The 23284-nt window shown below is 43.5% G+C and overlaps 1 protein-coding gene across 13 annotated transcripts in view; it reads right to left on the reverse strand.

Annotated features, from left to right (window-relative positions):
• REEP1 (receptor accessory protein 1) overlaps positions 1–23284 on the reverse strand; it is a 70804-nt gene that overhangs the window by 21959 nt on the left and 25561 nt on the right. For 9 of the 13 annotated variants that reach the window (XM_037387181.1, XM_037387214.1, XM_037387230.1 and 6 more), the window contains exons 2-7: positions 21152–21224; positions 18006–18082; positions 16019–16139; positions 14279–14392; positions 6817–6867; positions 740–908 (exon numbers count right to left, since the gene is read on the reverse strand). In XM_037387181.1, the coding sequence (XP_037243078.1) occupies positions 740–908; positions 6817–6867; positions 14279–14392; positions 16019–16139; positions 18006–18082; positions 21152–21224 (605 nt within the window). The other 4 variants (XM_037387239.1, XM_037387198.1, XM_037387189.1 and 1 more) reach the window with 3 other exon arrangements.

Consider the following 23284-nt stretch of genomic DNA (forward strand, 5'->3'; position numbering starts at 1 on the left):
GATCTTATTCCCACCATGGTGTTTCTTCCCTTTGTTCTTTCAGAATTTGAAAACAAACCATTGCCCTTCAGAGAGACTTGTTTTCTGTAACACTGCTTATGCAGACATCCCTCATATCATAAACAGCTGTCAGATCTGGGTCTTTGCTTCCAGGACTGCTTTATATGGGTTTTATTTCTCAGTAGGCTTCATCAGTGATAAAGTTCTGGAACTAAAACTGTCAAATGTTGTAACAGCTACTGTACAGTTTATAAGAAACACAAGTGGACTTAATTCAAACCAGATACCCATTAGAACTCACATTTATGTTTAGTTGGCATAAGAGAGAGAGACTGTATCACCATACCAGGGCTTTGATCATAATAATGAGCCTTGCCCACTATTGTGCATTCTTATCCCCTCTTTTCACACTTCCATTAGCTCCTCTCATTGAAAACCCACCATGGCTTGCAGCTCTCATGCCAGAACCTAACTTTTCAGCTCAAGTTGCAAGGATTGATGCTGGCTCCCTCATACACTCAAGTCCCGTTCTTAGTACCAGCCAGGAATAGTAACCATCAAACGATGATACGTTTTCTCTCTTAAGTGCCAAGAGACTCAACAGCATGTCTGTGTCCTGTGAATTCTGGTATGTGCTGCCTGCAGTGTCTGTTTCTATATATTCCTGCCGACTGCATGACTTCATTCAACTGTGTGATATTCCAGACAACACAACACTGCAAATAATGCTGGCACTTACCTGAGCTGCCAGTGCCTTCCGATGCACTTCTGGATGTTTTTGGCTGGCTCTGTTTGCTACTTGTTCGTACAGTGACTGAAGGAGGAACAGTGCTGCTGCTGTCTCCACGAATCGTCGAGAGATCCTGCATGCTAAAGCTCCTCAATCTTTCAGACAGGGCCCCCTGTCCCTAGTTAAACAAGCAAGCAAATAACACACATAAAAGTTAGATTCAACAGTGTATTTTATGACTTTTGTCTCCCTTGCTCATTGAAATCCATCAGGACAACAGGAAGAGACAAAATTGCCTGGTCCAGTAACCTAGAGAGGACAAAAAATGAGTTGTTAAAAGCATCATTTCCCTCTCTTTACTCTTTCTTTTGGAGTGGTTCTATATACAAAGTCATTCAAACTTTTGACAACAAGCATCTCTGATTCTTCAATGCAGTCATTTGGGCTTAGGGCAGCCTTGGCCACATCTAAAGTCGCAGGATGTTGTATCTTTCTGGTAGGTACTTTTCTTCACTAGGATCTGAGTCAAATAGGTGCTTGGTTTCAGAAACACAATTAAATGGTCTGCATCAAAATAACTCCCTTTTAAAGTTAATTATCTATGATGATATTCACCTTGCTGTTCTCAGTCATACACAGAATTTCCAGAGCACAGAAAATTTGAAAATTTAAATAAAAAGTTATTACTAAATGCAAAGAAATATTCCAGTGCTTTTTTTTTCTTGCAGCTTAAGGAAGAAATAAAGTAACACAACATTTTTCTTTCTTTTTAGACTAGTTCTCAATCAGGCAACAAACGTATTCCTTGGTGAAAAGAATGTTGCTGTTCTTTGTAAAGGATGGGTTGGTTAAAAGACATCTTTCGTCAAAACTATATCCCACCAAAAAGTTGACTATAATTATACCTCTTTCTGAATTCTGTAACCTCATACTACACCACCATTGCCATGAAGTAAGAATGCCAGAAAATACAGTCAATACAGAACCTAGCTATCCTTCTCTGTTGGTTACGTTAAGTGACATTCAGAATATAAATAGCATAGCTGATAAAAAGTGCATTTAGGTTTTAATATTTTGTTGGGGGGAGGGTCTGAAAGACACTTCATAGCATTCACAGTCTTGAAAAAAATACTGAAATAAATACATAGAGCCTGATTATAAAATTATTTCTGCTAGTATAAATTGGGAAAAATTCAATGGAAGTTTCGACTGAGGTAAAATCAGAAAGATGGCACACAACAATAAATATTGCCCTGTTTAACAAAACAGAGAAGGCACATCCTAGTAATTCACACACCAGTTTCATTTAGATGTGTAAAGTACATAAGTGGAAGCATAGCCTGAATGCTGCCAGAGTGCTCTAGGCTGGGGCTGGACCAGCATACATCGTGCTCCCTTCCGGGCTGCAGATTTGAGTATCCTGCGCACAAAACCAGGGTGCAGGTGAGGGGCCAGTGGAGAGTGCTCTGGTGCTGGCCTGGCACAGAGAAAGGACTCATCCTGACCATCTATGATCAAAGGCAAGACTGCACCACTCCTTGCTAAAGCAATTTGGCAACACTACCTGTCCCCCTAGTGCATTGGCATTGATACATTGTGAAGACAATGCATTAATTTACCCGCAAGTATTGATTTACCAACACCACTTCAGAAATTTTGCATGCAGAGCCATGGAAAATCACTGCTTCTACCCCATCTAAATGCCTTATCACTTTACTTTTAGGGACTGTAAGTAGACAAGGCAGCAGGTGCTTATAACTACAGCCACTGTGACGGTCTGCACTTTCTACATTGAAGAGAACTGCTAGATCAGTAATCTCGCAACTTTTCATCCTGAAGCTTTTTATACGTATATAACGAGTTCAGATTTCCTTCTCAGCTCCAGAGCATATCAGTTTAACCATGGGCAAGCTATCCATCCTGGACTACAGCACTTTTTTGCATCAGCAAGAAGCAAACAGCACACGACGATAAAGTCTTCAATGCTGCGTCCCTGAGCATCATCAGTAGAAGTATGCATCATCTGAGAAAAATAAAATTGAACTGTCCTTGGTAGGACAGAGTCATCTGGTAGAGCTAGCCAGGAAGATGCACTGGAATTTTTTTATTAATTTTACTGAACATGTGGTTTCTTAAGATCTTTCTACGTCTGCTGTGTTTGACAGCATTTTGCTTTTCTGCAGACTGCTACACAGAAGTGTCCACACACCCACCATGTTCTTCTTACAGACTTACTTTGCTCTTTTCCATTACCCTGTTCCACCTTCTGAAGTATTTTAAATGGATGGGGCTTTTTTTCTTGTATACCAAGACATTTTATTTTGCTGATTTTATATATTTGGCAGTGGAGTCCTAGGAGTTCTGTAAAAATCTCACCTATGCTATTGCATTCTCCAACCTGCCACAAGAGTTGATGTCTGAATTTTGGGTACTCCTGTGGCTGAGCCACTCCTGGGAGACGTTCTCACTTCAAGTGGCATCTCAAGTTGTTCCTCTTTGGCCAGTCTAATGTACATTTATTCTGCAGTTCATGGCTCCAGCTGTTACCGGGCTGGTATACTGAAATCTCCTTGCATGGCTGGTTAGCTGGGGGTGATCTCAGCTGCCCAGAGCTCAGAGCAGCAGAGTTCTGGATGGGTTTTGTAGCTTGCACTGAATTCCTGCACCACTATCCTATTCTCAGCAGCTGATTTAAAGCTAACACAGGACACCCTACCCTGCAGCCTGACTACAACAGACAGACCCCTAGCGAGAGCAATCAGACTAAACAGTATTTTGCTGTTGCAGAATGCCTGGACCAGCAAAGCTGGAGGGTTAGCAATCGACAAGCTGCTGTAACCTGAGTCCTGTATTGCTCCCACACCACCAGCTCAAGTGTCAGCAGTGCTCAAGCTTTTAACCTCCTCCCAGCAGCTCTGCTCAGCAGCTACCCAAATACCATTTCATTCCACCAAGCGATTTATGTATGCGAACATAAGTCAGATTAGAGACAAGATTCATGTGTCAGACCAACTTGGCAGGGATGATGACACTAATGCGCCCTTTTGCATTGAAAATGAAGAAGATATGTTAATATTCTTGCATTGCAACTTGTGATATAGTGGCATATAATGATCAAAGGCCTCAGAGAAAGCTAAAAAACAACAAGGGCCTGGTATGTGCTTGTCATCTTGTGGGTCTGTAACATCAGCATATAGTACACAACCACAGCCTTAAACAGCCACAGCAGCTGTGCTAAAACAACTTTGATTTTCTCCAAGAAAGAAATTTTAAAATTGCCTTTTCTTGATTTTTGCTTTAATTTAACCTGAATTTATAACAGCAAAGATAAAGGCTGCTTATCACATAGATAACAGCAAAATATTACTGTTCCTACCATTCCAGCAGTTTGTCCAAACCTCAGAAATGGCAGGAATAGCAAAGGTTTAGGCCAAGTGAGGAAACTGAACACGCAGGAAAGCCTGCGGACTTCCCTCCCATTTACTTTCCTTCAAAGTTTTGCACCTTCAGTCTGTGTAGAGATAGACTTGATGAAATTGCTCGTAGGATACAACATAACACAATTCTTTCCCAGTTGCCACATTTCTACCTGACCCCAGATAGAAACATGACAGAAAGTGTGATAATCAAAGATGATTACAACAGAATCAGGATGGTTTCAGAGTAAAACGGCAAATGTTGCTACCAACCTTAATTTCCCTGTCAGATAAGCAGCTGCTGTATATGAAATTACAAACATTTGCAAAGCCAGCACTGTGAGGGTCTGCACTGCTGTAGCTATCTGTTTTAGCAATAAAGATTTTATCCAGCTGTAATGCTTATTATTCCACAATAAGACTTATCACATATTAACAAAAGAAAAAACAAGTTAATAGCTTTATTTCACAACAGAATATATTTAGCACAGCACACATCTTGGGCAGTGTTTGGTTGAAACAGTTATATGGAAGATGAAGAGCAGCTGTTTCGGGGATAGTTGTTTACTGTCTTGGCCATGAGCACACAGATGCTCTTCCAACTGCTACAGACATGGGAGATGTCCCAGGAATTTCAGCACAGAGTGTGTCTGCACAGAGAGAAGATCCAGGTCCCGAAGCTATCTATGTCCACGCTGCAGGCCAGAGGCATGTTTGCAGCATGTCCACACAGATCTGGGCTAGTTTTATCCTAGAGAATGCGACAGCAGTAATATCACGACAGTAGCTGGGGTGATATTTGACTGTGTCAACAGCAAAACAGCATTATGTTATTATACAAGCTTTTGAAAATGGGGACTGGGAGGGCTGTGGGACTATGGATGACATCACCTCTCCCTCTCCCATCACTGAACACCAAGTGACCTGTCAGGATGATTGTGCTGGCAGCGTGGGACCTGTATTTTGGGGACTTCATCCCCTGGTAGAGGACACAAGCATTAAGTGGTGCTGGAAGACTGCACCTTACTCTCCCTAGGCACAAGACTACCTGCCCAGACTTGACTTCTACCTCATCCAGCTTCTCCTAGGACACAGACTGTCCCCATAAGCATAGCACTTCTGATCCCATAGACAGTGGTTTCACTAGATGGTGAGGTTTCGGTGGCAACAACTAGGAGCAGGTGTCTCTCTGTTCCCTGCTCCCTGTAAGTGTATCTGCTCCCAAATTCATCTGATCTTCTTGCCTGTAGGAAAGTTCACCACATAGGTGAAGGTATGGCACAAGCTGAAAGCAGACTTCTTCAGGTACCTTCCTCTAAACGTTGCAGACATCGTCATCTCCAGAAATGAACATAACTGTGGGCCCAGAGCACAAACACTGATGCAACCAGTATTTGCTTGGAAGGATCAAATCTTTCCAAAAACTGAAGTCAGTATTGTGACAGGCACTGTCAAAGGCATTCCTTCAGAAATAGCTGGAATATCTGGAATTGTCTTACTTTACCTCTCTATAATTAATCTCTGCATTCACATTTGAAGTAAAACTTTCTAGAGGGAGATGATTCAGGAGTCTGGAAAAACTGGGTCTACATCCAATTGAATTATTCATTAAAAATACTCCACATATGTAGGTAGCTTTACATAGGGTCTGGGTAAAAAAAAAAACAACAACCTAGGAACATAATGTAAAAATCTGCAATTTATATAACAGTTCCACTAAATAGGATCAGAATATAAACAAATAACAGTGTCTAGATTTTCTCATACCTTCAGTCTGACAATCCAAAATAATTCTGTAGACATTATTCAGGCTTCAAAACATGTCTAATATGTACAAACCCCATTTTACAGCTGTGGAAACTATAACACAGCATGGTGAAGTGACATAAATCAGGAACCAATAAACGTCAAGTCATAAAAGAGAAGCTTTTAATATGATCAGTGTTAATACAGGATGGCATCTTCTGGCCTTATGCATCCTAAGATCAGTAGTTAAAGGCCAGGCAAGAGAACATTAAGTCACGCTCACCACACTTCCAGCACAATACTAAACCTGTTAATGTTCTCCTATCTTTTTGCTGTAACTTTAGTTAGCAGCTCCCCTCCACGCTAGCAGACATGTCTGCATGCATGTTACAGCCTCCATCCTTCAGATACTCACTACAAGGTGTAGTGCATGTTCCTAGGATGTCAGTTATCACTATGGTATCCACAGGACTTCCCCAACCACACCTATCAGAAAGTGCTTGCAGAAGTGCATCTTCACTTCTGAGCCAAGGCCCGGCCTCACTAGCTCAACTGCAACCCCAACCACCCTAATGGGATTACAGCAGTGGGAGAGAGGCTCCCTTTACCCGTTAGCGAGAAAACAACAGCAAACACAGCAGCTTGGCTAATGCAGTAGCAACAACCTGAGTTAAGTGGGTTTTCCACATACAAAGCTCCCTGCCTGGTTGCTGGAGTCTCTCTGATTGCCAGAGGAGGACTTGGAAGGCATTCTGCTGATGAGATCAAAGACAGGCTTTTAAAGCTCAGCACGCAGGATCTACCCACTGGAAATAGAGCAGACAGCGTCTGGCCTCAGCCCAATCTCAGCTGAAAACAGTTCAAACTAGTCTAATGTAGAGGCAGATGTTAGTTAGGCATTAGTATAAGCACTCAGCAGATTACCTGCCCTTTTTCCTGGTCCAAATACAAGTGTAAATGAAGTAGCTGAGAGACCTAGCAAGGGAAAAAAGAGAGCCATTGTGGCAACGCACATAAAAGCTTTGCAAATAAGATCTATGTGAAGCATAAGTAATCGAGGCGAGACACTAGCACCATGTGCAGGGACTCACACACACATAAAAAGCAGGGACACCCACCTGTGGGCTACACCTTTGAATGTAGGTTGTCCCTTCCTCAGCTTTCCCAGAGAGGTGGGGAAACCACTCCAAAACCCCAGCTGACAGGGTGTTACCTAGCAAGTGCGTTTAAAGAGTACAGCAAATTATAAACACAACAGGCTGCCATTCCACTCCTTGCACTTGACCGATGCTCCCCACTGGAGAAACCCCCAGTGTCTGGCCACCTCGGTAATCCACTTAAGATCATTAAGAACAGAGTGCATTTATGACTAATTTAGGCACAGGATTAGGTGGGGGACACGTGGCAGTCATTTAGGACTGACCTCCTGGTGACTGACAGGTCTTCTGAGAAGTAGAGTAACACTGGGGAATTATTCATGGCAACAAGCGGGTGTTTGCACGCAGGTGCAGTATCACGCCTGGCTGCAGGCAGGCCCTGCTAAGAGCAAAAACATTTGCTTTGTGCTTTGAGCACAGGCCTCAGTGAAGGAGGAAATTGCTTCTGCCACCACATGAACACAAATATCCTAAAAGCAATATCCTTACAGCCAGGGCCTGCGTGCCATGCCTAGCCTGAAACAGCCACCCAGTTTGGAGGTGTCAGACAGTATTAAAGACTCAAAGGGAAACCAGCTGACGTTAATGTTGATGGTGGAAACTTAATTTCATCCACCCTTTTTGTTTGTGCAGTTCATTTCCTCTCCTGGGAACTGTTTGTTATTGTCTCTCCCAGCCTAGTCTCTCTGTATAAATTTATTGTTTGGTTCTGCTGCCTTGGGTGTTCACTGGCTATTGTCTGCTTCTTGGAGACACCAATGAAAGAGCCAACAAGAGAGATAAACTAGAAACAGCTATCTGGATGGTAGCTCAAACAGCACTGGGTTTTTCATGATTTGGGAAAAACAGATTCTCAAAGACTTAAGAATGAAAGATACATCACACCATGACAGAACAGTTCACAAAATACTGTGATCAGTGGCACTCTATCATATGGTTTAAGAAAGCCATTTGTTGTTCCTTTTTATTGATGTAACATAGCTCAGCCGTGAGATCTTTGATTTTGGATCCCAAATGGAAATCCTTTAAAGGAAGCTACTTTCAAAAGTAGCATGCTCAGTCAGCCCTTCTGAGACAACGCTAATGGGTCCCCAAAGGTTTCTCAAACTGTGTACTCTAAATCACTTCTGACTTCTGCAGCTCTTGATCATGTTACAGACCAGGACACACAATGTGGCCATTACAGATATGGTAGCTAGCAGATTGGTCAGAACTGCCCTCCGATACATTTCGTACATGAAGAAACACTCTCCTGTCAAGCAGTGGGATCTAATAATTACAAAGAGGCTTTATCCAGCATCTTAAAGGAAAGGATGCTCCCCACCCTCTGCTTCCCTCTTTCCCAATTAAGTAAAAGTGCAGTTCTCCACTGTCGTGTCACAAAAGGTAATATCTCTCCCATAAAAGTTTTTGCTCCAAACTCCCACAGAAACTAGGTCTCAATTCTCATGGAAAATCAGGGATCTAAATATTGACTTTCAGGCAGTTGCACCGGCTATACCAGCCAGATACTAGAAATAAATGAAAAGATGCTGTTTGATTACAGAGGATAAAATCTAAATCATCACTAGCACTTCCCTTCAAGTGCCTGGCTTTAAAAATGAGCAAATGCACTGGGAAACTTCCCAATACATTTATTGCACTAAGGGACCCTCAAGTAGGGGAGCTGCAACCCCCTAGGGGATGGGTGAGACCAAAGGTGAAAATGGAAGTGACAATGCCAGACCAGACTGGTGGTGGCAAGCTAAAGCAGTTTGGAAACTGCTGACACTGCACTCCTGAGAGTTAGAGGTGGATGCACATACTGAAACCCTCCTGACTTTGTCTGCATGCCTGGTCCTTTTAACTGATAACCAGAGTGATTGCTAGCTCTGGCAGCACCGCAGGCCATGTTTCTCCATGCATGAAAGGCTCCTGGACTGTTTCTCAGACTTATTAGGCACAAACAGGCTTTTCATCAACACCAATCATGCATGCCTGCTCCCTCCACCTCATTTATCATCTCCTGCCAAGACACTGCACCCACTGCCAGCAACACGCTGTGCCCCACTCCCCTTCTTAAAGGCAGGCTGTACCAAGGGGCACGCAATGGGCCATAGCACCAGCTGCTGTGCAAATAGTCCGTGCCCTACAGACGGGAGCGTAGAAGGACAGAGGAAGGTACGTTATCAGAAACCTCTGGGTTATGATGATCTGTTGGCTGTGAGATGTTTTCTGCAGCTCTCCTTTGAAGAACAAAGTTGAGGCTGCAGCTCCGGAATGGGTAAGTGGTTGGGAGCAGGATTTGTCTTGAGGGTAGGGAAAGATGTTGGCCTGTTTGGCAGAATTGGTTTGTTCAGGGTGAGGAATAAGGATACATGCAAACAGGATCTGGCAAACCCTGATGATGGGCAGGTCATAGAGACAGAGGAGGCAATGGCAGGGCTGGGCAGCATCTTGAGAAGGCAAGCAGGGAGAAGAGTTAGGGATTGGGGACAGGGCAAGGCAGCAAGTGGTAGGAGCCTCAGGGTGACAGACAGAGCATGAAAAAGTGCTGGGAGCATGGTGACAGCAAGGGAGTACATATGAGTGTGCTGGAGAAGGCTGGTGCTGCCTCCTAGCCATTGGTACCCCTCCTCACTGCAGCCACATAAGTGTCCCAGCCGCTTACATTGGAAAAGCTGACTGGTGCCAAGGAAAAGCCCACTTATGTCCAGGCCTCCATCTGTCAGCTCCATTGCCTGGCCAAGGTCTTGCACCTGCCCCACTACTGGGGCTGTAACAGCCTTGCTGCTTCTTCCCTTCTGCTGTGACCCAAAAGCAGGCTCCTTTTCTGCCTCTCTTCTCCCTCGAGGTGAGCTGGAAAGAAGGTGGTGGTCAGTGCCCAGGGCTCTTTGGGAACAGGAATGGCTGAACTAGTTGGAACTAACTGAAAACACACAAAAAGCAGCAGGATTTACTGCTCGGTCATCTAATCCTGCCACTTAGGACTGATCTACTTGAAGTCACAGCATGTGACAGAATGACCAAGCAATGAGGACAGGATTACAGAGTCCCAAATGAGATTATGCTCCTTGGTGGGGATGCAGGCTGCTGGTGGCAGGGAAAAGATCTGTGTTGAGCACCTAGTACGGGTAATAAGAGCAGATCTCCAATGCTCTGTCTGCTTAGAGCTTCAAAAATAGACTCTGTGGAGAGAGAAAACACCCAAGCGAGCCAGCTGGGCAGACTCAGGGTACTTGGGACACTGACAGCTCCTCAGCCTGTAAAATGAATTGGCACAGGTTTGTGCCAGTGTTAGCACAACTGTGGCTTCAAAACAAAACAGAGCAGGGGAAGGGAGCAGGAGGAAGGGGAAGGCAGACAAGCCTGCAGTTGGCTAACTAAAACTGTACGCTGCTTAAGATAGAAAGGGGAAAGGGCCAGAGGATCAGAGATAAGGAAGGCGTGGCTCTGCACAGCTTGCATCACCTCAGCATGTGGCAAACATGTAAGCAGCAGCCTGTTACACACAAATGTAATCAGCCAGCTGCATTGTGCTGCATAAATAAAAAGGTGATGGATTTTAAAAAAAAAAAAAAGATAACAGATAAAAAGAACAAAGAGATGGGCTTTACCCAAAGATGTTAACATGAAAGACAAAAGAACATGATGGATCCTGTGGGTACACAAGATCAGTTACCACAGCTCAGAGAGGAAGAAGACAGCTATGCACAGTGGAAGACATGTCTCCAAGTACAGGAGCCTTTGGATTTAAGCTAATTTGCTGAAAACAGGTCTGTACAGAGTACACTTTCAGCCCAGCAGCTCAATCTGTATTTGCTACTAGAAGATACTGATCTGCAAAGCCTGAGGGTCCATTTCTTAATAACAAAAGTATCTTTTTCTCACCCATTAATCCAAGCAAAGCAGGAAATAAAACAGATCCTCACACTGACTTGCTGCTAAAAGACACATTTTCTGTGGCAGCTGCAGGAGCTCAGTGCTTCTGAATAGATGGTCATCTCTATAAGTTCCAATTCTAACATGTTCCATTTAAAGGCTGAAACCCAATGAACCTGTTCAGGGCTCACTAACCCATCAACACTCAACACTTATCACAGGGTAGCTGGATACCCTTAAACCTTGGCATTGGGAAAGCCAGTATAAGCCTTAGAAATAGTATGCTCTTTCCTCTCCCCCTGGAAACTTCCCCTGAAGGACAGCACTGCAGTCTTGTGTGGCATCTGTCTCCTCAAAGTGTTTTCCAGATAATTTGCCATTTAAACTTCTCTCATGCAGAATAATCTAGCTCTGTTATACCTCCTTCTCAAGTGAGCAATTAAGGGCATTGACATACATTTAAGAGCAGCTGAAAACCTGTTTTCAGGCAAGAGAAAGCCGTTACCACCCATACCTGCTTGTATCACTCCTCTCTTTTCATAGCAGCAGGAACAGCTAAAAGGAGACACATCCACACCCGACCACTCACATCTCACATCCTGAGTACCTGAGGAACCCCAGGTCAGCACTTCTGTACTTCAACACATCAGGCTGTAAATCACAGCCATTCAGCTCCCCCTGCCCGAAAGACAACAATTTCAGTGTGAGAAAGGCAAGGGACAGAAGCTGCTTTAACCATTCTTGACTATTATACCATGAAGAGTAAATGTATTAAGGTGTGGTTCCATAAGCAGCAAAGCTAATCTGCTTCCCACAACCAAGAAGGGATGATCTTGCTTTCCTCCCCTCTGGTCATACTCCTCATAATGCAGTTTCATCCCTTCCCTTGTGCTGGCTCAGGTACTCGAGACACATTTGTGATCTCAAAAAACAGTATTCCCTTTCTTTCTCTTTCTGGATTAGCTTTCTGATAAATCAGAGATAACCTGTGGAGGTCCAAAGAGCTGGTGCACAGTAACTCACTGGGAGCAGGAGCATTATCCCATTCTGGAGGAAAGCTGTTAGATCAGCTCACCCTGTCTCTTGGATCTGCACCCTGAGGCATACAGAAGCCAGGAACTTGCTGGAGGCCACGTACTGAAGTGCCGAAGGAAGCCAAGAGGCTATTTTTCCTCACATATTCAGAGTAATTTAAATGTCAAGGCTGAAGCAAAGACATGAAAGTCCTTGCTTTGCTCTAAAAATCAATCAATCCATCCATCCATCAACAACCTCTCAGTCTTATCAACAGATCATTTTCCCCTCCCTGAAGTAGTGTGCAGGAAAGACTCTTCTGGTCCATTCACAGGCTACAGTATCTTAACTGTTTTCTTTCAAATTAGGCTGGCAGATGTGCCATACAACAATACCACACAAGTCACAGTGTTTCTTTTTTCCACCACTGAATGGGGAGCTTCATTAACTCATGCAAAACAATAGCTTCCTTGTACTCCGGAGACTTTTCTCCCTTCTACCCAGCTTCCCATTGCCACTAGAGCCACATTTCAAGACAGTGAGATTCTTAAGAAAAACAACAGAAAAGCGTAACAGTGGGAAGAAAAACTGTGGTACTGACTGCTCATTCACGTTGAAGAGCTAATGAAGACACAGTTACAGTCCTGAGATGAACAGGTTGGCACTGTGCATCTGGGCTACTGTTGAGCTTCTCATACTCAGGAGCTACCCAAACAGGAACTAGAGTTCCTTTGGGATTCACACATAGTTTCTCACTGTGTCCTAAAAAGGGCTCTAGCACAGAGTCTGCAGCACCTTGTAAGGAGGGGCTCAGAGCAAAGGCAGTGCTGCAAAACAGGCACTCCCAGAGCCTATTTATGTCTATGGTGTGACTTCTTCAGGTTTACACAGCAGCAGCGAAAGTGTTAAGTGCCATGGAGGTGCCATACGAATGTTGTTTTGTTGGGCATATAATAAACAGCTTTGCCTTAGCTCCACATTTATCCCAGGCTTCAGTGCAGGTCTGGATTAGCTAGCAGTGCCTGGGTTAGCAGAGCCTCCCCCCTGAAGAACAGTTAGAAGAACTAAGCCAGGCCTGACAGCCTGCACCATGCTTGGCAGGGAAAAGGAAGGCAATTCTTGGTTTTTCTTTGGAATGGGATATAGCTTTTACATATTCTTGTGATCCTACATGTGCATGGCACACCCCAGGGGCTCTCCACTTCTATAACACCATGTATTCAACATGCTTTACAGACTTTATGGTATTTGGCCTCCTAAGGATGTATTATGCATTTTTACAGAAGGTAAGGCCAAGACATACTAAAATGATGTGCCTTAGGTCATATAAAAACCATTTCACAAAGGAAAATAATTTCCTCCAACTCCCATTCACATGCTTTTCCTAATACCAGTACCTACCTTACCCATATGTTTCTACTATCCTTTTGCAAGAAGCATTGTATCTGACTGCATGAAAGTCGTATCTTTTGTACAAGCCTTGCCCCCAAAACACAAGGGGATAGTCACTGCACACATCTACCCTGAGCCATGATAATCCACCACCAGAGAGGAGGACCACAAAATGCAGTTATCAAGTCCTTGCAGCTTTTACACAAACAAAGAAACAGAGATAACAGCTATTTTCTGATTTTGGCTCTAAGCCAGGAACAGAATACAGGATACATCTCCTCAAGTAAGACCATTCAACCAGTGTCTACTCATTCTCCAGAAGTGACTATTGCCACTTCCCATTCACTCTTACATAAATATGTCACCAAAGAGTTATACACCAGATATGTCATGCGTAAGCCTTGCAGATAACCTTTTAGCCTTCATGAGCTTCAAATCACATCTGTTTTCTGTCTGTACCCAAACTGTAAGTCACTAGATCCTCCAGACTTCTCAACAACTCAGCATAACAAATGAAAAAAATGGGGTGCAGATGGCTTTTCCCTTCGCTGCAGAAGGTGCTGACCAAAAAAAATAAAAATTTCCCTGCTAGGGTGTTAACTTGTTCACCTAACATCAGCATCTTTCATGGAAGTATGCTCCTATTTTGACAGTGAAAATGAGGAGCACAGGCTGTGATGAACAGAATTGCTAATGCTACTGATGGAAAACACAAAATTCAATAGAGACCTGAAGCAGATCCCAGCCTTAACCCTGTATTTCCAACCTCCTATAGGTTCACTAGGCACCACACTTCCTATCTTCATCCCAAGAGGCACCTGTGTGGCTGGTGAATGGGAAACTGGGAGGCGTGATCAAAATCACCGTGAGAATCCCTACCCTCACCATCTCTCCCCCTCCTCACTGTAGCTGCTGTTGGCAATGGATGAAGATAAGATGCTAATCCTGACCCGCACCTTTACCTTTGAAGCTGCCATGACAGCTGCCGTGGCTGCGACGTTCAGCCCCCGCTTCCCAAAGTGCACAAGGGCATCATAGCTCCGGTCTTTTGCCTGGACGAGGCAGTCATCGATCTCCTGTCACAGCAGACAACAAAACAAACACACACAAACAAAAAACACAACACAAGAAGTTCAGAGTGTTCCTAGCCTCAGATTCTCGGTAGGGCCAGGTCACCTTTCATGGAGGTAGATAGATATCCTCCATTTGCTCCACCTCAGCTGGAGAGAAGTTCACAGCCAATGTTTGCAAAGAGGAAAGGTTTGCAGGGGAACAGTAATTCCCGTTGCAGGCTTTGGGAACCCTTTATACTGTGAATGGAAGATTGGGACCCGAAGTTCAGATACACTTGCATAGTGCAACCACCACCAATAGGTCCTGGAAGCAAGACAGATAGATCCACCTGGGCAGAATGGACCAGGAGCCATTTGCAATGTGCGGAGTCTAAAGACAAATAGATTGCCCCATTGTTAAAAAGAATCATATTACGACACCAGGCAGCTGGAGCTGTACTGCCCTGCATCCAGGACTGCTGGTCTCAGAAGTATCTGAGATCTCTCTTGCACATCACTGCAGGGGCCACCTTCAACATGCCTATGGAACTGGTAGGTCCAGAGCTTCTGGACTTTGATGCCGCTCAATATACAGTGAAATAGTTATGAAAGTACCTGCCCTCACCCTGCCCTCCCTCAAGACACATGGGTCTGGATGATAATGGATGACAATGACTTCTAGTACTCAGCTACTGGATGTTCTGGGTTAGTAGGGACTGGAGGCTGTTCAGCGATTCCCTTCTTATTCCAAGCAGGTAAGAGGTGGCAACCCAAAATGCATGAGTACTACTTGTGAGAAGCATAAGCAGAAGTTCCCAGGAAGCAGAGAGACAGGGGATTGATCCCTACAGTCCTTCTTGGACAGGACTGAGATACAACTGTTCATGCACTGCCTGTGGCCAAACAGAGATCTTACATTTCCATAGTTGCCAATGTAGGAAACAATTATTCGTTTCTTAGTAGTCTGCATGTTGATATATGACCAATAGCTATTCTTGGCCCATGTATTCACATGAACCAAATGGATCTGCCTAACAATGTCTCATTCACAGCCACAGGAATCTTCTAGGCAGGCAAATGATCCAAGCTGTAATGAACCCCGCCCCAAAATTAGCATTAATTTCAGCAAAACATTTCTTAACCCAGGACCTAACATGCTACATGCCTTACTTAGCATGCTATACATCTCCCAGGCAGGCAAGTGCTTGCTAAGCCCATTTTATAGACTGGCTGGACTGTTTCTGTCTCATTGCTGTACAGTGTTTTAGGCAGAGCTGGGAACAAAGTTAAGGAGCCCTGGCTGCCAGCGCCTGTTTCTCTATTTGTTATATCCAGTCACAACATCGCACTCCAGGTATATTCAGCCAGTACATGCAAAGCAGCTTAGGAGGTATTTTTATCCCACTCCCTCCCAACTTCCCAAGTGCACAAAGATGAGTTAATATGTGTGAGTGTGCTGAACAGATGGCCAGTATTTAAAAACACAACAACTACAAAGAACGAAAACACCAGCCAAAAGGAGATGATAAAATGACAGAGGACAAGAATCGGCAGCTCCCAGTCCTTCAATGAAAATGAGTGATACAAAGACTGGAATAAACACACTCTAGATCTGCTCCACCCAGAGAGGACCTGGGCACCTGTGATTACCTTTTCTTTTGAAGACAGTGTTGGATGAACAAATTTCCTGTACAGGAGGCTGGAGCCTTTTGTGTATGGAGACAGCAGCCAAGCTACAAAAGCTATTTTGAGTTCATAGTAGAATGGAAACCTAGAAGAAAAAAAGCTGTTAATGTCTGCCCCCAATTTAACCACTGCCCTTAATTAGAGATGCTCAGCATGGGAAGGAACTGGCTGGTCTAGCTTAGGGTAGCTTTTGCTTACTAAAGAATCCCAAGACCAAAACACATCCACTCACCTTTGCATACATCTCAACTAGGCATGCAGGTAAATCTTTACTTGGGTATCAGGGCCATTATTTAATGGTCTGGAAGAGACTGCTGTGTGATAAAAGGAGCTTTCTATATGCAAATAGCACAGGTGCTGTATTCATAGCATCCTCAGTCACTATGAGGGAGCAAAGAGCAAACCAGCAAATCAATATGTCATTGATATATTTATGCACTTTTCATCTCTCTGCCTTTCTGCTTTTAAGATAACACTTACCTGACTGAAACTGAAATTTAAGAAGCTTTTGTCCAAGCAACATGTATCATAAAGGTGCAGAGTCATACTGGGGCTTTCAGGTAGCACTGCAAAATATGCAGTGGACTTAACTAAGAACAGGACATGCTTTAGCTGTAACAAGCCAGGGACTTCTTGAGATTAGATTATCCTGACTCTTTTCTGGAGGACAAAGCCTAGAGCTCAAGGCTGGCCAGCCAGCAGCATCCTCATATGGTCAGACATGTTGCTGCCAGCAGTGTGACAAACCAGTACCTTTTATAGGCAGGGGCAAGCAAGAGCAGTGCAGAGACCCTGTGATAGCTGTGCACCAGCCCAGCTGGACTCAGACAGACTCCTGCTGTACTAGCACAGAACTGTCACCAAGCCAACTGGGCCATACAGTGTCCAGGTCTGACCTAATGGGCCTCTGCAATGCTCGACTCTGAGATGGATTTTCCAGGTTGGTCTTCCACCTCACTGAGGATCTCTAGAACATATTTGATTTCATAGGCTGGACACCGAGAGGCCCACATAATACATTCTCCAAAAAAACCCAAAGCTCCAGATGAACACAGTGGAGACAGATCCGCATCCAAATTAGATAGAGAGACAGTAACATCTTTTATCTCCTTTCCAACAGATCTGACATGTTGCCAAGTACTCCCAAATCCTCTTTGTTTGGAGGACTCACTAGAGGAATGCAGTGCTATGCAGGAACAGGCTTTAGGTGAGGGCCATGCACTACAGTTAGATTTTCATTGTGAAGTCTACTGATCTCACTGGTTTCCCCTAGAAAGGCCTTACTAAAAAGGGCAACCAAGCAACAAACATTTCCAAACTTGAGCATCCGTATTTAAGGAACTGAATCTGATAACCGGGCATTTATGTGTTGTCGACCTGATAGACATCACCAGGAATCCTTCCACTGACATCAGAAAGCCCACATCAGTATGGACTATCACTGTCCTCCATCATACTGTAAACCCAACCTAACCAGGAACGGACCTGGCAAAACATCCCAGGAACAACCACACACACAGCAACTTACAAAGTCCTGTGCTGCAGGGCTGCTGCTGCCTGATCCCTAGTCTGTGTATTTACTGTAGGACACAGCTAGCAAATCTAGAACTATGCCTGTAGTTAAAGCTGCTGTTGTCTATGTGATGATCTCTGCAAGCATCCAACTTGGCAATCAGCTGTGCTTCTCTCTGACAGGCAGGGGACTGAGACTCCTGTAATGATTTCTTCACTAATGAGATACCACTGAGCAGTTCCATCTTCTTTCTTGCTTTTCCTATGACAGCACTGAGAAAGGAAGCATGGCTCCTCCAGACAAAACACCTCTATGTACCTGAAGCTGCTAACCCCATGTTTAGGTGGCAGTGCAACTTTGTGTCCCTTTTTTCCCCTTGTAAACATTTCTATTTTCTTTCCATCTCATGCCGAAGATCCTCTCCCATCTGGTGCTCACCAGCAAAGAAAGATATCCGTGAAAGTCTCTGCTGTCGTGAAGAGCGCAAATATGATCCAGTACATCATCCATTTGACCTGGTAATCAAAAACAGTAGCTGGTTCATTTGTCCACAAGAGCCTCAAACTATCTCTTAGAGGCACAAATGCACAGAATAATTTTCACAGAAAAAAAGGTTCTTCCCCTCCCCTCTGTGTATTTAACAATTACTGTGGATTTGAAGATGCCAGAGCTCCTCCCACCTCAGCACGTAACACATCAGATTTCCACAGACACCCTTGGGAAGGAAGATTGTGGCCTTTAGGACTGGTCTCATGAAAAGAGAAGCAGCCTGACTCTGTCCTTACAGAGGAAGCTCCACCAGCCAGCGGAGGACCACAGCCCTATCACAGGGCATTAAAAATATCACTTGGCTCATCTTAATAGCAAAGGTTAATACTAGGGTGTTGGCAAAACTTCAGTTAAGGCAAAATGTAATTACATAATATTTACAGGCAGGGGAAACTAGCCAGGAAGAGATAAAGAGGTAACTGCCCATCCCATGACTCAGGGCTCAGGAGCACAATCAACTCAGCACAAATTATTGAATTAGTGTGCATCACTTGAGTGGTGGTGCCTCCTCACATCCACACCCTGAACATATTGCAGTGACAAGGGCAAGTGCATTAGCTTAAATCCCTTACCTGGGCCTTAGGTGAGAGTATTTTACTTCACATTGGTAGTGAAAGCACGTGCTGTGCTGTCACTGTGTTCAGATATAGTGGGTGGACTGTTTGGTCGGTGATTTATGGACCATCTCCTTTGCGGTCAGAAAAGTCTTTGGGCCCTGTGACTTGGTCAGGGAAACTATAGTATCTTGAGTATTTCAGGAATCTGGGGATTTTTGTCACTGAGCACTAAATGGCATTAAAAAGCACAGATAAACTGTTCTGATGTACGCAGTATCCGTTCTTCTTGGGCTGCAAAGGAACAGTGTATTTGTTATATGCCATCAGCACTTCCAGTGATTTTTATCAAGTGATGTGGTGCGCCTCTTCTGCAGCACTGTCACCGCAGAGATGATGTGAGGAATAATATCCAAACACTGGAGATGAGAGAGAAACCTTTTATTCCCCCTCAATATTTTTTTTCCCCATTGCAAAATTGTAAAACTTAAAGAACAAACAGCTTTAAGAATCTGTCTTTCCAAAGGAAAGGAGATGGTAAGACAAAAGTTGTTAATTTAACTGAAAATTGTTGTCTGATCAGCTATATTTAAAAATGGAGATCCCTTAGCAACTTTGCTGGAATGTTAGAAAGCTTAAGGAAGTAAAATACATGAAAATCCATGAATTAAGAGAATCGGACTGTGTTACCTAAGGTTAGGATAATTGCAACAGAGTGAAGGAAGGCTGGAAAGAAGGCAGTACTAGAGGGATACCTACACCAGGTACTGCTCTGGGGAAGGGAGGATGGAGGTGGCAATAAATGTGGATCTCACCAGCTCTGAAACGGCCCCAACACAGTGGGGACAGTACCTGTAGTTTCCCTCCATCTCCCTGCAGGTACTGAAATTATTCCCTGAGCACCTGTCACTCAGCTATATAACTGCTCTCCTGGGATTTACATGTATATTCATATTTAGTGTTATAGCAGTAGAATGGCACTGCCAAATGCCTGAGAGCAGTATCTTCCCAGGGCAGCTTCTGCCAGACTTTTTACATAACTGCAACTCCCTCAAAGCCTCACTGCCAGCACAGTTCTCAGACATTACTGCCAGCAAAACTTTAAAACACACACCAAGATCTGCTGTGGGTGGGCTTGGATCAGCTTAAAACACCATTTATCCAAATTACTATTACCAAGCGGAATAAAAGTAAACTACAGTGATAAAAGTTTTGACTAATAAATGAAAGTTTGTATTGTGTCAGGGTAAATTACTACTATTTTTTTTTTCAATCAGACCTTAATGGACGCACTGCCACAACTGGTGTGTTAAACTGAAAAACAATTCTAAGCTCAAACCAGGTCTTAGATCAGCTGTTCTCACATTTGGGTCATGACTCCACATGTCTGATACAAGTTCCTCTTTTGCAATTGAATTTCCAACAGGAACTGGACCCTTCAACAAAATACTTTCCAAAAACAGACTATGGAAACATTAAGTATCAGTGGCAGACACTGATTGGGGATGCTAGCATATGTCTTCAGCATTTCCAAGCAAAGGGTGTACAAACTTTGAGAAGCACAGCTGTGCAAGGGCTGCAAGGACATTTTGCCTTAAGTATCTGATGTGTTCTGTAACGCTTAAGATTCTCAGCATATCCAAAACCATTATCTGAAGGAGGGGACTGAGAGAAAGAAAAAAATCTCAGCAGCCACAGTGGGTCCCAGTTTGAGCTTGCACTAAGGACTTAATGGGATAGCCATCTATGCTGTTACCCAGAGGAGAAAATGGACTTGTTATCCCTGGGATCTTGAGAGGATTGAAAGGTCAAAATCTGGAGGCTGAGCCAGGTTCAGTGAAGTTAACAGAGCTCAGGTTGTGAAAGGCACTACAAATCCTACAAGACACCAATAGCATCCAAGAGGTTTTGATTCTCACACATTTCACTTTCCCTGATGGTCCCATATGCATTTAGAAACTGCAGCCCAGGGAAGATTTTTCAGCAAAAGGACAAGACAGAAAACCCAGTTGCCAAAACTGTCTGTAAACAGGTTGCTCCACAAGGAAGGATGTTTCTGTCTGAAGATTCAGTCATCTGTGCTTCAAGTTGCCTCCTCTGATCCTTGTTTTGAATGAGCAGCTACAGCTTCAAGGCTTTTTGGAAAGGCTTTGATTTATGCTGCTCTTCAGAAACAAAGGAAAACACACAAAGCTCTAGATGCCAAACACCTTTTAAGTTGGCTGTATATAGTTCGTACCACCAGAGAAAAAGCATACATTTGTCAAAGAGCACATCAACTCACCAGAGGAGCCAGAAGCACACACCCAAGCCTCCTTATTTAAGACTTGTGCCTAGCAATCAGCCAGTCCACCTTCAGGCTGGTCTTCCCCTTGTACTGGTTTACAAGCTTTCCCAGAACACAGGCAACACCTTACAATGTGGTGAGCAGCAATCTTAGAAAACAAACCCTGCAGCACAGCCACAAACCTCGTTACTCACATATTCTTTGATGTCCTTTGATTTCACGGCTTTGTAAGAATAATATGCGGGGTAAAGAGTGCCAAATATAAGCCTGGAAAAAAACAAACAACGAATGGATTAAATTGATTTCCTGTCACAGAGAAAGATTTCTGGTGGGTTTTTTTTCCTGTCTGTTAAATCTGTTTCTTGCACTAGTAAAAAGTGTTAGGATTTGATTTAAGCTTGAGTGCACTAAGTACAGGAGTGATTTTGCATCACTGAATTCAGAGATACTATTGCCAGTGACATGAATGAAGACCAGGGATTCAGGCTGAATTTCCTTTTGCAATGGTTTCCATAGCCGTACCTTAGGAGTTACATGCAAAACCAAAACAAAACAAAAAAGGCCACCACACTTTTAAAAGGAAATTAAAAATCTGATTTCAAAACAATCTACTGTGACACCAGGGATATAGGAGTATTGCTTTCAGAGGCAGCATAAAATGAGAAGCATTTAGCTAAACCCCCTTCCACATCTATTAAATATTCTGAAACGCTAGCAGGTGGTAAAGCAGGACCCAAGTTCTACTGGTACAAGAGTTTGAATGCTGGGGCCTTATCCTACATTAAATCTGCCAAAGGGAAGAGCCCTGCACTGTTTAGTAAAGTCATTTCAGCTCATCAAAGGAGGAGGAATTTGCCCACCAAGATATGCCAAGAGCATCAGGCCTAAAAATCCCAGCTCTACTGTTCTTTCATACAGTTTCCCCTGGAAGAGGATGCTGTCAGCTTCAACATTTCATGCAAGAAATAAATAAAGATCCATAAGTTAAAAATAGCACTACTGAGAAAAAAAGTTGAGCATTTTTTATACTAACTCCTCTCTGCCTCACTGCCTAACTGCTTATTCATTTCAATTATTCTGGACATAAGCATAGGCTTGTCAAAACCACTTTACCCTACCCAGGTTTCAGTCAATTTTATTCAATGCGGTAGGATGATGCTGCAAAGTCTAAATTTAATAGATTGCAGGGAAACGTTTAATGGCTTGCAACTACTTGTCTTTCCATTGAAGCTTTTGCTTTAAATTCATACAGCTGTTTCTGCTGCTCTTGGGAATGGAAACGATCAATGTTTCAGTCCCTAACTGTAGAGCAATATGGACTGGCAGTCATCTTTTCCATCCTGCCAGTAGCAATTTTGTGCCATGGGACTCATAATTACAGTTGAGTCCATTACATGCATAAGACATTAAAAATTAACACCCTGGGATATGGTGTACCATCATACTTCCCGTAGCATAAGAAGGTATTTGCGAAAGAATGGGGTGAGCCAGCACACATCTTGATTTCCAAAGCAGTGACCAAAGACAATTTGCCTGCTATTCATCATGCTTACTGTAGCATGGCTTAGCAAAACCTGAAGCACAATGCAGACTTCAGAAAAGCAGCTACTGACTGAGGAGATTCAGTATTTTACAGAGGCTTCACACTGCCTTCAAAAAGCTTTGATGGAAACAGTCAGCTCTGAATTTATTTCACCCACAGGGGCTGTGCTATATGCAAGGATCAGACAAATGCTCAGAAAGATTCTGGGAAACCAAATGCATTTTCGTCCCTTGCAGTGTCTTAACAAACAGCAGCACCAGTTAAGGCAAGGAAGAACACACAGACAATAGCTTGATCTTATTCTCACTGAAGCTAATAGCAAATATCCCCTCTGCATTCAATAGCAGCAGGACCTAATCCAAGGAAAGTAAAGCTCACAAAAGCAAGAAAGCTCCACAATATTCAGAAACTAACATCTGAGCACATGAACAGCATTTTTGGTTCTGCTTATAAAAAATACCGCATTTTTGTCCTTCCTTCTTGTCCCAGGCCAGCTGCTATCTCACGCTTTTATTTCCTGCAAATAATCGCTGAATGATTGATATTCATTTCCTCAGTTTGTGCTGGTAACAGAAAGTAACTGGATCCTGAAGAAGCAAAGCGTTTACAGGATCACTAGAAAAGAATTAGTTGCAGACAATAAACATTAGAAAAAAACTTCTGTGAGGGAAGGAAACTACAATAATTTTGCATATCCAGAGCCATGGACAGTTAATAAGGTGATATGCTCTCCCTAAATTGGAGACTGAGAGTTTCACTGATTTGTCTTGTATGCATATATGGA

This window comes from Falco rusticolus, chromosome 1 (genome assembly GCF_015220075.1).
Source record: "Falco rusticolus isolate bFalRus1 chromosome 1, bFalRus1.pri, whole genome shotgun sequence".
Lineage (NCBI taxonomy): Eukaryota > Metazoa > Chordata > Aves > Falconiformes > Falconidae > Falco > Falco rusticolus.